This window comes from Gymnodraco acuticeps, unplaced genomic scaffold (genome assembly GCF_902827175.1).
Source record: "Gymnodraco acuticeps unplaced genomic scaffold, fGymAcu1.1, whole genome shotgun sequence".
NCBI lineage: Eukaryota > Metazoa > Chordata > Actinopteri > Perciformes > Bathydraconidae > Gymnodraco > Gymnodraco acuticeps.
Genome location: NW_022991180.1, coordinates 5,058,339 through 5,072,910, shown reverse-complemented (window position 1 = coordinate 5,072,910; position 14,572 = coordinate 5,058,339). Strand labels below are relative to the sequence as shown.

General features: G+C 38.8%; 1 protein-coding gene across 1 annotated transcript in view; it reads left to right on the top strand.

Annotated features, from left to right (window-relative positions):
• adam12 (ADAM metallopeptidase domain 12) overlaps positions 1–11,722 on the top strand; it is a 91,641-nt gene extending 79,919 nt beyond the window's left edge. The window contains exons 20-23 of the mRNA XM_034237681.1: positions 501–609; positions 3,973–4,224; positions 8,920–9,092; positions 10,058–11,722. Of these exons, the coding sequence (XP_034093572.1) occupies positions 501–609; positions 3,973–4,224; positions 8,920–9,092; positions 10,058–10,097 (574 nt within the window). The 3' untranslated portion in view covers positions 10,098–11,722. The remainder of the gene's footprint in view (positions 1–500; positions 610–3,972; positions 4,225–8,919; positions 9,093–10,057) is intronic.
• The last annotated feature ends 2,850 nt before the right edge of the window (positions 11,723–14,572 follow it).

Below are 14,572 nucleotides of genomic sequence, written 5' to 3'. Positions count from 1 at the left end.
GTGATATGTTACACACGGGGAGAAATAGCCTATCTTTTTTAGATTCACCTGAGAACATTCGTATCACAAAAGTACAAATTGAGAGACTCATTCAGACCATCTTGTAAAAAGCATACAATATTCAAATACAATATATTTTAATGAATTGCTGCTCAGTATATTAAAATGCATAATCTCTGCATATTATACATTATAATACACACACCTTAACATTATGTTAAATAGATACATGAACAAGTTGTGTACAAATCAAAAACATAAACAAACACATCGTTTTTAGATAGACAATACTTGATGAGACTCAATAAAATAGGCATATGATAATTAAGTATTTCCATTTGAAGAACAGTTTGAGAAAATGTAGGTCAATTAAAGCTCTTAAAAAGAAAGAATAGTAGTAACCAAACAAAATTGCAATACTATACAGTAAGTGCATATCTATTTGGTTAAAAACAAAAAGCTGCAGATCGTTACCTTACGTTCTTGTTTTGTGTGTATAGATCTTTGGAGGCCAGCAGGCCCACCAGCCCCATGAGGACTCAGTCCATGTACAGACCCACCCCAAAACGCAAGCCTCCACCCAAACCCTGTGCAGCCAACATTTATAAGGTGAGCCACTCCCTGCAATACACGGCATTAATAATGTGTATAATGTCTTTTCATATACACCCATGTGTGTGTCTGTCATGGTCCATTTTATTAGAATTATTTCTTAATCACATTATAACAGGGGTCGGCAACAGGCGGTCCGGATCCGGACCCAGACGCCGACCTATACGGACCCGGACTTATAATCAATACATTAATAGGGGATTTCAATTTTGACGGGCGATTCTATTTTAACCGCCGCCGACAGGGGGCGAAAGAGAGGAATGAGCGATACAGGGAGAGAAGCACAGAAGAAGAGACGAGAGAGCGGCAGAGAGAAGCGGAGAGGAAAGTGAGTGAAGAGAATAATTAGCGATACAGGGAGAGAAGCGGAGAGGAGGGTGAACAGGCGTGTTAGCGGCAGACAGGGAGAGACAAATAATTACACATGGCGCTCTCCAAGAAGAGCAGAGCTTTTAACCCTGAGTGGACTCATTCATGTTCATCCTGCTGGGAGCACAGAACCAGTGTGTCTCATTTGTTCAGAGACCGTGGCGCTCATTAAAAGTGCCAACACGCCACTATGAGACAAAACACAAAGTGTTTGACCAAACATTCCCTCTCAAGTCAGAACTGAGGTCACAAAAAATAAGCAGCCTCAGAGCCATACTGTCATCAATATATGATCAGTCGACCAGGATCAAAATTAAAACTAAATATCGTTCCAGGGCAGGCTAACCGAGGCTAACCAATGAGCACCTGCATGTGTGTATGAGAATGGCCCTGACACCATTTCAGCCCAGATTTAAACTCCTGGCAGGACAAGCTCCAGCTCAATTCTCGCACTGAATTAAAAGAAAGTGAGTCAGGGACTTCTCACTCAAGAGGGAAAGAAAGAGAAACTTTAAAACTGTCCAATTGTTCTGATGTGTAAAGACTGATATTGTTCGATAATCGTCTGAAACTGTTAAGTCATGATGTGACACGGTTAACAAAGAAAAAGGGAAACTCAAGCTGCTGCTACACTTTATTTTATTTATCTAAAATTAAGCACTTTTAAGATGGACACTTCAAAAGCTATTTTATTTATTTTCTCTATCTTATTTTTAAATGCAGCCCGAGAGGAACATTACACATATCTACAGTATTTACTGTATATCTGTATAGTTCAACGTTAATTTACAATAAATATTGTTGTTTTTTAATTGTACTTTCTTTATTTGATTGGCAGTCAGTTGTTGATTACATGCAGACGTTGATAAAGCTTCAGGCTACTTCAATATATATCACACTAATTCATGAAGCAACTTAGACATTTTGAAGTTCCGGACCTTTGCATGGGGACATTTTCTCTAACTGGACCTCGTTGAATTTTAGTTGAATACCCCTGCACTATAAGATCACTTCACTATCATCCACGCCTCGGTTTAAAGTCGCCAGGCTTGTTGACAAAAACAAATGCTGGATAATTGATTCAAACTCACTTTATATATCTCCCTCTCTACCTCTCTGAGAAATATTAATTACGCTGCTTTTGTTGACGGGATGCAGAGGAAATGTAATTGAGAGATTGCACTATTTAAGTGAGACTCAGGAGGTTGTTATTTGAGCCCTTTGAATATTTGTTTGTGATAAAAACAGATTTGTTTATGATTAGGGGGGAGCAGAGTTGATTGATTTAGGCGGAGGAGGAAAGCAGGCTTTGATTTGTTTGTTGGAAACGATGAGCACAGCCGGAGATTCCCTATTATTAATGTATGTGTGACACAAACAAAAGCATTTATATTCATGAGTGTTAGTGTGTGTTTGCAGTGTGCCGTATCTGTAGCAACAGTGTAAAAAGGTGTAATTATATCCTAATTGAATGCAGAGGGTCGTCCAGTTCATGTTGTGTATTATTCTGTCCACCAGAATGACTTTTTGAAACAGCCTGTCCATCCTTATTATGGTGCCGCTCCAGCCATTCTCTTTTCTACATCTGCATTGTGTGTGTGCATGTGTGAGTGTGTGATTGTTGTCCAGCTGCCAAATCCTTTCTGGCCATTTTAGGCGTTATTGGTTTTGTTCTGAGCAGAGGGCTAACAGCTGGTCAGGACATGTGGTCAGACTCTGCCTTCAACTATTACAGAGCGTCATCTCTAATAACGCTGTTCCCCAGTTTTATGGCTGATTCTGACATCAGCTCTTTCACACTAACGAGAGTTTTATGTCCGAAGCAGAGTTTTACTTTTAATGGCTGAACTAAACTTTAATAATTCAGGTTAAAGCTTTTGAGTTATCAGTAAACAAGGCAAGCACATTTATTTTTAATGAACATTAAAGGTGTTGTTTTTTGTTTATTCCATCTTATAATCAAAATGAAGTCTATAAGAGCCCAATTTGACTTCTTTAAATGTAGAGATATTTGATCATTTTGAAACTTTTTCCATAACCTACCACGATATGACAAGTTTAGGTTCTTTTTAAGAGACTTGATCTGAAAAGGGTCCCAAGAACAGTAACAAACAATCTGAATAGACCAGAGGATAACTAGACCAGATCAAAACAGACCACAAAAATGTGACTTGCACAAAAACTGTGCAACCTTACCAAGGTACTTAAAATGATGGCTTGGTGTTCTTTTTGTCCGACCCTAAAGTCGAAGACCGAAAGAAATGTAGTTATTTTACATCATTTAAAGTGAGAAAATCTGAATTCCTTACCTTTTTAACAAGATGGAAGTACAAGTAATACTCAGAAAAGTTCCTTGACAAAAGAAACCAGTACTGCACAAGATAATATGTTGGAGGGTACAAAATTGTCTGGGAGAAAGTGTTACAAACTCTTATATAAAAAGGCCTTTTTAAATCTTTGTGTAAATATTAAATAAATGATTTCTTCCATATAGAAGCTTTGGTTTCAGGTTGCTCGTATTGTGCATTCGGGCTTAGTCTTACAATGTGAGACTTAAATAAACAGAGAACATTATTATTAACACCTATCACAAATGCTTGTATATTTGAGCCTGACCACATAAAGGCAAGGCAAGTTTATTTATATGGAACATTTCAACACAAGGCAATTCAAAAATGAAAGACATTAAGAGCATTACAAAATATATCATGAAATGACATTTTAAAACACTCATTTCAAAGCAACGATATAAAATGGCATTTAAAAACACTCATTTAAAAGCAAAGATACATGAATACAAGTTACAGTGCAGTCTGAGATACACACATCTGAAATGTTTTGGTCTGACTCTCAATCATTGCTAACTTTTTAGCAGAAATAGTTTTCTATCACCTCCCTTTCTTTCTACTTTCTTGTTTAACTTGTCCTTTAGTTATTTCAAGTGTTTCATGCTAAACAAACCCCCCCTATCTTCCTCTCTCCTCTTTCCAGCCGTCTCTCCTGAGTGCGGAGCCTCTCCTCCCCCCCCACAGCTTCCACTCCCACAGCCTGCGCAGACTGCCCCTATACCAGCCACTGCAAATCAGCCAGCCCATGCCGGTGTCTCTGAGCGTGGGCCATCCCATCCTTCCTCCTCTGCCGGCCTACCACAGGGTCCTGCCCGCCCACACGCCCCTCTCTCCCCCCCGAGTGACACCTTTCCTCAGCCTGCCACGCCAGCAGACGTCCTGCAGAGCAGACCAGGTTTGTTTCAATCAAGTATTCATATATTCCAAGAAGCTTTAACTTCATCAGAAACCGTCTTGTAATATTTTAATATATCTACTACACGTTTCTGTGTAGACCACAGCTTTACTGGACCATACATAGCCCATCAATTCAAGTACCATTTATGAACCAAAACACAACTTTCTACATTGATTTCCTGTAAATTCTAGGCTACCTTTTAATATAATTTAATTTTAATGAAGTGTAAAAATGAACCTTCTTTCCAAATGTCAAAGTAACTTCTCATTGGAAATATGAATCCTTGGTGGTGCGTTTGAGGACAGCCATCCAAGATATGAGTCAGCTACAAAACAAGCATTGCACTCATAAGTTATATTCATAATAAAACATCTCACTGCTCTGGGTCTTGCAGTCATTTCACGTGATTTCATGGAACTGTAGATGTTCACATTTCATTCTTTAGGTCAATCCACTGCAGGGAGATCATTTTGTCAACAACCCTTTTCAAGGGCAAGGAAACAGTGAGATATATGTTGGCAAATCAACAACAAAGAAATACGGTTGGTCACAGCTACTTCGGACACACAGATGAAGAATTTTTAAATCAGTCCCTTTCCACAATGCATTACCTCATGAAAGTTATGTAACTTTGACTCTAAATAGGAAACTGTGATGAATGATCTTTGTAAAGCAAAGCCATGAGATTTTCATAGTCAAATGAACCGCAACCAATGGAGTGGAATGGAATATAAGAAACCAATCTTAAAGCTGAGATACTCTAGATTCAAAAATGGTCTGCAGTGATTAAAAGAATATGCTAATTATAGTCAGTGTTGTAAAACTGAGACAGCGACCTGTACGGTCGTGTGTAAATGTTGTAACAAAGCATTGAATGTTAGTATTACTACATTCCTGCACTGCGGTCCGCTTGCTTGCCCACATTATCGACTGCAACATTCAATCCGTCTCCCCCCGTGACCCACCTCCTGAGTAAGACGCTGCGTTCTGCTTAGCCAGCGGTATTGGATGCGGTGGAGATAGTAAATCCATCTGTCTGCTGGATTTGGTGGTGCATCCAAATCCTGATGCGTTCCTGTAGCGGCGCAGCGCAGGGAGCTGTGCTGGATGTCTGTTCTCTGTGAGACCCAGCAGGGAGCGCAGGGGAATAGACGGATCCCCGCTGCTTTAAAAAAAAGATAAAGACACAAGCTTTGTGATGTGACTGTTTCTCCATGTTGGATAAGAAGCGTAAGCTAATCCTAGATGTTAAGGCAAACGCATGAAGGAAGAACTTACAGGGAGACGTACAGAGATCCAGTTATCATACCTCCAAGGTTAATCATTCAGGTGAGCAGCAGCAGGGGTGGGAAGTAACTAAGTACTTTGATTTACTCTGGAAATTAGTACAAGATAATGTACTCAACTGGAGTGTTTCAAATGTCTGTTACTTTATGATATCATTCCCATAGAGGTAAATACTGTAGACTACTTTTTCTCCAATGCATTTATTTCACAGCTATAGTTGCTAGTTAACACGAGTGTGTTACATCACACGTATAATAAGCTCATAAAATAGAATACTTTTGGAAAAATTAAACCAGGTTTAACAACATGTTTGGCTTAACAAAGAAAGCAGGGTCTAGTTAGGACCTTTTATCAGATTTTCAGAACAGTTTTTGGTTTTCGAACAAAGAATCAATTCCCTTGTTACTTCTTCAGCAAAAACGACTGCCTTAATATTCAGTCTGGGATGATTTTGTGTTGCCATATAAAGCGTTGCAGCACATCACCCCTGATTAATATCAACGTTTGCCAACTAATGATGCACTTTGGCTGAAAGGCTAGCGCTTGCTATTTAAATAAGCTGCTCGCTGACCTGCCAAAACAATGAAACGCCACTACCTGCTATTATCTCCTATCTCATTGCGCTGTAATGAAACAGATGGAGCGAGTAGAAACAGCACTCATAGGTCAGAAACAGGATCTGTTGAGGTTTAATAACAGGCCAGCAAGGACGCACAGGACCCTTACAAAAAGTGTTTTACAAGCTCATTGGAATACTTGACACGACCTCTGCTGCTGTCTTTGCCAATATGTCTCATTTTAAAAATACTTTTTTGCAGGCTATCTTATGCATGTGTGCCAATTGCACCTCATTAATGTTGAGGTGTTTCCAAGAGAATAACACCTCTCCTACATCTATTACAATGAGGCAGAGCATGATAAGAAAACATGCGGGAGATGGACATTTCTCTCAAACAGACCTGCTCGTTATTATCTTGAAAAATACATATCAGATACCTGGGAAGTCAGTCAAATGTTAGGCAAACAAGCTCGGACCTTATTTGGATGCACTGCACAATTAGACTGCAGCTTCACACATTTTAAAATGTTATCTTTTCAGGATTTAGAGAAACAGCCTTGCTTTTGGCCAGACCAACACGCATAGTTCAGTTCCTCCGGAGGATTGTGAAAGGTGTTTGTAAGCCCAAGCCTCATAGATCATGCATAAGCAACAGAGGATGGTGCAATCCTTCATTTTGAATTAAGATATATGCACACAACCAAGGCTCCAGTTACACAGTGTGAGATTTTCTTCCAAGAGCAGCGTTAAAATGCACATCGGTGCTGGATTCTTCGTGCATTTCAGCGGACGCATCTGTCTGTTAACATCTTTGTTTTCATCTTCAGCCTTTGAAGAACAGGCCGCTTTGTAACTGGAGGAGTCGTTATTCACTAAACTGTCCAGAAGTTACACATGTAGGATTTGTCAGGGAGTAATGTGCACTAAAGATCACAGTGGGTAGTACGCTGAATGTGTAAAGTCTGTGTTAGTTTCACTTTATATTCACACCGATTTTCTCTAACTGGATCACACAACGTTTTTTTGCTTAATTTGTGACCGAGGCAATTCAGTTGAAAGCTCCCAGAACTGTTCTGGCTGCTTAAATGTCAATATTTGCTGATATTAAAAATCATATCTTTGGTTTAGGACAAATCAAATAATGTGTCAGCTTGGTCAGTAGGAAGTGGTTCAGTCTGTAATTTCCAACGTTCCCTATTAAGACCAAAAACAAAAATGGTTTAGAAAAGAAAACATTGAAAATGAAAAATAGTAATTATTTACAGGCCTAATTTATTTATTTTTGAATTTAATTATGGATGCATTTATGTGTTCATAACTTTAATGTTTCAGTTGGTGAAGGAGGAGCTTTATTGAATTTTTTATAAGCTATTCATCTAGCTTGTGAATTCCTGCCCTAGTGATCAGTAAAGTACTATCTTAACCTTTAATTGCACATATGTTTAAAACATGCTAATCAGAATCTTTAAAGTAACTAAAGCTGGAATGAATGTAGTGCGGTAAAAGTATTTCCCTCGTAAAGTGGAGTCGTAGTAAACCGTTACTTAAATTGATAATAGGACAATTAATTAAGATCATTAAGTGGTACGGTGTCCTTGGGTGTCGTGAAAGGCGCCTCCAAATGAATGTATTCTTTTTATTTGATCATTTTAACACCACAGTAAGTCTGAGTGTTGTCCTGACAAAACCCAGTCACGCTTCGACTGCACTCATGAATGTTTTAAACCTTGCAGCTCCCTTGTTCTCGCTGTGTTACACTTATTTGTTTCTCTGTGTGTGCATATAGCTTATATATGTCCATGTGTGTCGTGGTTCTGTGCATACATGTGTGTGTGACGGTAGCAGGTCTGCTGGTGGCAGATATGTATCACTGCCTCGCCTCCTTGCAGTAGATTAGTAACACATGATGGCACCTTGTACAGATAAACTTCTACACACACACACACACTGCCGCAGAGGTGGCGGACACAGAGGAGGTTTGGGATTCATCTCGTGTTAGCGGTGGCATCAGAGGAGATAACACATCGCCCTCTAGTGAAGCTTTTGTCTGCTTGTGTCTGCCGTACAGCTAATCCATATTCAGAGGGAGGTAGAAGGGGTCCTGATATATTATTCAGGTTCCCTTTCACTCAAGATAACAGTAATGGGATTTGTGGTGTTTTTCAAATTAAAGTCAGTTGGCATCTAGGACATATCTATTGATACCAACTCAGAACAAGGCTGATGTGCATTTTTAAATCAATTTAATTCGGAAACAAATCTGTCATTCCTCAGGACCCATTCACCATTATCATGCACTTGTATGCACTATTTAAATAGCAAGTCAAACACAAATAACATCATCATATCATTTAACACCTGAACTTTTGAAAGAAAATCCATAACATTCATCTGTTTGCAACTTATATATATCAATATTCCAATGACTTGTATATAGACTACTCTGCACTATTTCTATTATATTCTATTTGATTTGATGTACTTGCACTATTATCTGTTTTATTGTGTTGCACTGTTGGAGGAGCCTGTGACCTCAGATTGTCATTGTCACAACTACACAGTAGCTATGTACAAATGACAATAGAAGCCTTGAATCTTGAATATAGGACAACATTTTTGTTGCACAGGAACTTATCCATAGTGATTTACAAAGCATCTCCACACCAGTGGCCATGGAGCAATTTAGGGTTTAGTATGTTGCCCAAGGACACTTCGACATGTTCGACCATCCGATTGGTTGACAACCATTTCCTCCCTGAGCCACAGCCACCCTATTGGCTCTCTTTTTATATACCAATATAACCACGTATAGATTGTTAACCTTGATCTTCCTTCTTCTTCTTCAGGACTACATGAAGCCGAGTCCTCCCCAGAAGCCCCTGCCTGCAGACCCTCTAGGGAGGAGCTCTCGGCTGGGTCACGGTGCCACATCGGGGGTCCACTTCCCAGCCAATCGCCCGCTCCCCATCCCCATCCCCACGGTGCCCAGGCCCCCGCCCAACATCCCTCTACCCAGCAGGTCAGAGCTACGTGACAGGAATCTCAGACGTGAAATACAGAGCTGGCTTCATCTGTCTTGTTAAATGAATGGCTTTCTGTCATTCAGACGTCGCTGTCCATCACCTTAATGTTTATCACAGTTTTATTCAGATGTGATATATATTGCACGGTGTTTGGCACCTGGTGCACGAGAAGAAGGGATGACACTGCAGGAAAATAGTGATAGCAAGGAAGACATTTTGTGTTTTCTGTTCTGTACAGGCTGCATCACTGAGGGATTTCAAGTTATTGTTGCTTTGAAACCTTCATTCAGATCATACTTTTATCAATTTAACTATATTCCGTTTGGTTACTTATCTTGTATTGAGAAGCACTTTGTAACCCTGTTTGGATCATTATTATTGATTAGCGGTGATACACATATTCCTAACTTCATCCATGCAATTGGGAGTGATGATGTGATTTAGTATTTTGGCTTTAAGCTGTTTTCTTTTCTTTCTTTGCACCAGACCACATAAAAGTATATTTCTTTGGACTTATCCGAAGAAAACACTCTCCTACAAACTAAAAGTTGTCTCATTGGCAGCGCTGCAGTGTTTCCTGGTTTATTGAAACGCTTTTTTTCCGTGTGCGTGAGGTGATATCTTTATTACACTGCTCTAACCTTGTACCGCTGCAGCCTTTACATGAATTCAATTTAATAAAAAATGTTACTGCAGTCAGTCCGACCTAATGAGATTACCGTTGTGACTTTGGAATAGACTTCGAAATGACTCGAGCTTATTCATGAGACATGGCGTGTTTATTTCGGATTAATGCAACAAGGTGCGTGTCTGAAAGGAAATATGAAGCATTAGTATACAGAAGTGTATGACGTGAATCTTTATCTCAGAAAAATGGAAAATCATGTACATGTTGGTCGTGATATGCAACATTTGATCTTTACTGTGGTGATAACGTCTTGAATTGATGCTTATGTTTCAGACCTGTGCCGATGTTGCCCTACAGACCACCAAAGACATAAGGACTGCAGCGCTCTTTACGTCATGGACTCCGACAGTCGGAGACTTTCTTGATTTGCACTAAATACTGAGACTCTGTAGGACCTTGTGGACAGTGGGAAGCATCTCAGAGTTTCCAGTGAAAGGGGGCTCACACCTCTGTGCTTTAAAAGGTGCTTTGTTGTCCTCGCTCAGGTACCAATGAACTATTTATCTATTTAAATATTTAACTGCGATATCACCAGTTTGTGCACAAGACTCTCTTGAGTGTTTTTAAAGAATATTTCTTTTGCATTCTTTGGTGATTTTTATACGTTTTTTCTCAAACAACATGCTGAAATATATGATGTTTTTATAACCAGTATAACCACTGCTTGAATAATCGAAGCGCAAAAAAGTGAGTTTTGTGGACTAAAACGACGATAAAGGGAAATGGAGCACAACTCGGCACATTGTCAGTGTAGCTTGTGAGCCATAGAGCCGTGTTTATTCAGTTATTTTATATGTTTTACGATGTGTTAAATACATCTTTTCCATCGCTGTCGCCACGGTGCTTCGATCTTATTTTTGTTTTTAATACAGTGGACTCTATTAAACCCTCACACTATGTTTGTATTGTGGGTTTCATCATGTTACAGCCTCACAGTCAGGCTCTTTTATTACCTTATAAGTTCACTTCTTTGTACTCAACAGAGAAAGTACTTTTCACACATATTCCAGCCTGGCTCCGACTCTCTGCTCGGGCATGAGTTGGACGCTCTGTCCTGATACTGGCAGACGCTGTGGAGTCTCAACAGATTTGACAGACTGATTGTGTTCCAGAGAATTACACCAACACCAAATAATGCAGCATTAGCTCTGGTGTTTGTATGTTTTACATTTACGCTCACTTTGTCCTCGAGTGAGCGAGCCAAGCCGGATGACTTCAGCGCTGTGAGCGTTCCAAGTTCCCCTCGACCGTGTCCAACGAGATGTTTTACCGTATCTGTCTCACCTTCATACCATTCCTTTAGGATTTCGTACGGTTTTGATTTCCTTGGACTGGATTATTCATCCATTTACAGCATCGTTCATCAGCTGGGCGTTGCACTTTGAGTCTGCCAATTTCCCCTGATGTTATTTGTGTTTGACTTGCTGTTAAACAAGGAGGGATTCAACTGGTAAAAACTTGACGGCGCACTTCTTTCTCTTCTGTCAGTGTGTCCACATGCACTGTTTGTCTTCTCACCACTGCAGAATGATTGAAGTCAGTAAAGCCCTGCAGCAGTGTGCAAGTAGTGTTTTGTTTTGTTCAGATGTGTTCGACAGTCAGAGTAACCGCTCTCCACTGGAAAATATATGTCAGTGCTGTGTCGATTAGTCGTTAAATGTTACCATTTGTAAATCCTAAATGTACCGTGTTTATTTACATAACTGTACCATGTTTAAAAGCCATTGTAAAGTGTAAATATTGTATGTCAGTTATTATTTCCCTTGGTCTGTTTTGCTCTCTTATTGGATCAGACCGTCATTGTTTTTGTTATTTTTACAAGCACAGTATTATACAGTAAGAGGTTGTGCCCCATTTACACTGGGTGGCCATTTTAAAGATTTCAACCTTTAACTTGCAGGCCAGAGACAAGTGTTTCATTTGAACTGAGAGATGTTATTAATGAAATCAGAAACCAAATAAAGTTCCTTTATGACTGTTAATAACAAGTATTTCTAATTGCTTTCTCACTTAGATTTTTGGATGTTATTGGAAACATGACTTCAGTAAGTGTTACAAAGAAAATGCTTAAGAGAACATTTCTAAAAGTGTCTGTTAAGGAGATAAATAAGGGTTCATAAGAAAACCATTTCCCCATTTGATCAACATCAATCATTTACAAATGTCATTTTTTTTTTTTTTGTCGCTGAGATGATGATAGTGCTTAAAGTTCTGTCTGCAAAATGCAACTCATCTCAAAAGAAAGCCAACAGAAAGTCACCATGACAACAAAACAACTGTACAACTGCAATGTTTTAATCTTCTATGTGTAGTTGTCCAGTGTTGGAAGAAGTACTCAGATCCCTAACTTAAGTAAAAGTACAAATACTATGGTCTTAAAAATACTCAACTACAAGTACAAATCTCATCCAGAATGTATTTTAAACTCTTCTCTTTAATCACCCATGGGTTAAACAGTAGCAATAACCTTTAGAGCACCTTCACACTGAGTGTTTGTGTGTTACTATGGAAACAGAATGTTGAGAGTAGCTGTTGCCAATGGTTTTCTTGTTGAGTAGTTAAGCTGTTTTAGTGTGAAAGTAAAACATCACAGAAAGGTCACAGGTAATTGTTAGTGTGATACAAAAGACAACGATTATTTATGTCCATAGAGAGCGCTCCAACACAAAAACAACTTTAAAGAGAAAAACTTCAAGTATGTGTTTGTCCTCATTTTAACATGAGGGTCTGCCCTGCTCTGCTGTTTGAGCAGCACATCAATGTTGTTCAACACTGCCATCTGTCAGACAACAGCGGTCATTACAGGGGCTTCTCTTTCCTCCATTGTTATCTCATGTTGCCTTAATGCAAAGCTTCAGGGTGAAGTCGCCCTTCAGTCCTGATTGAAGAGCAGCTCCCCTCCAAACACTGGGACCAGCACTGGGATGGAAAACAAACAAGAAACCCTTTCACCTCTACACTCTCATTTAGAGAGAGACAAAGAACATGATGGAACCACAAGAAAACAGTCCTATCAATGTTTATGAACAAGAAAAAAATCACAGCTTTAAAGGAACCAAAACAGGCATCAGTAATATGTATTTGGTTACATTTATAAACATATAATGAGGAATGTTGTTGACTGGTTAGCGCAAAACTGTGACTAACATTTATTGTGAAAGGAAATGCTTCCTAGTAACATCAAGTGGTGTCAGTTTAAACATTATTAATTGTCAGCCACTGGTGGGCGCCAAACGTATTTTCTTGATGTGTTACTAAAGTTAATAGGAAGGAATTTTCTACATTTGATGTATTAGCTTATATGCTGCCTTAATTCAACCCAAGTACAATGATATGTAGGCTACAGTATAAGTATTACACCAATAGTGATGATACTGAAATGTATTTGTTTGTTTGTTTCCAAATGTAACACCACTGTTTAAAGGTACGGTATGTAGGGTATGTACATTTGAGAAACCAGCTCGAGGGCCCATTCCCCAGCGCTATGGCGCTGCCATTCCCAAACCGCCCCCTACACCCTAACCCCTAGTTTCCACCGGGTCCGTCTGCGTCGCGTAACGGCTGCGCCGCGGTTTTGGTCCGGCCTCCTCCGGCGTCATACCCTACCGGGCGCATTTCAGAAGCGGAGCGTCTTGCCTGCCGGCTCGCAGTTTCAGTTGATTTGAGCATATTTCCTGGACAGACTACTTTGTACAGACAAAGTTAATAATAATTGTAATATCCCTGTTATAAACGACATGAATCAAAGATGTGTTGCTGTATTTTAGTGGTAAAATCATCATTATTCTATATATATAATTTACACAGTGCCTGTAAACCGGAGGAGAACGCTGGCATTTCTCCTCCTATTTGAACTACTACGGAGGGATAGGGTCTGCAAAATGAGTTTGTGTGTGTGTGTATATATATATATATGCTATATATATATATATGCTATATATATCTGCTATATATATATATATATATAGCATATATATATATATATATATATATATATATATATATATATATATAGCATATATATATATATATATATATATATATATAGCATATATATATATATAGCATATATATACATATATATATATATATATACATATATATATATATATATATTATATGTATATATAGTATATATATATATTATATGTATATATATATATGTATATATGTATATATAGTATATATATAGTATAGTATAGTATAGTATATGTATATATATATATATATATATATATATATATATATATATATATATATGCTATATACAGTGGCGGCCGGCCCATAGGGGCGCTAGGGGCGCCGCCCCACCTCTTCCCACATACAACAAAATATATTAAAAAATATATTAAATTAAAAAATATATATTTAAAAAATATATTTATTTTTATTTTTAATGAACAAGGTAAATATCATACAATTGGTATCAGTAAAATGTATAATCTACAATAAAATCTCGTTTAAAATTGTGTTACGATGTCTAAAGTTACTGATAAGTCACATGTTTCCTGCCTGGCCTTGCCCATGGCATTAGTTTATCATTACCGGGCGGAGCCCCCGAGACAAACAGCAGCAACCAGCACGTTGCAAAAGTCTCAATAGTAAACTGTGCCGCCGAAACATAATTTCAGCCAATCAGCGCCGTCAAATATTTTGGTCACGAGGGCGCTCACGTTGGCGCCCACGTTGCTTACGTGCGTTGACGTGAGTTGTTTTTTTAGACTCGTGAGTGACCAAGGTGACGCAGAAGTTGGATGAGAATGGTGTGCAGGTGGAGTCGCCGGACCT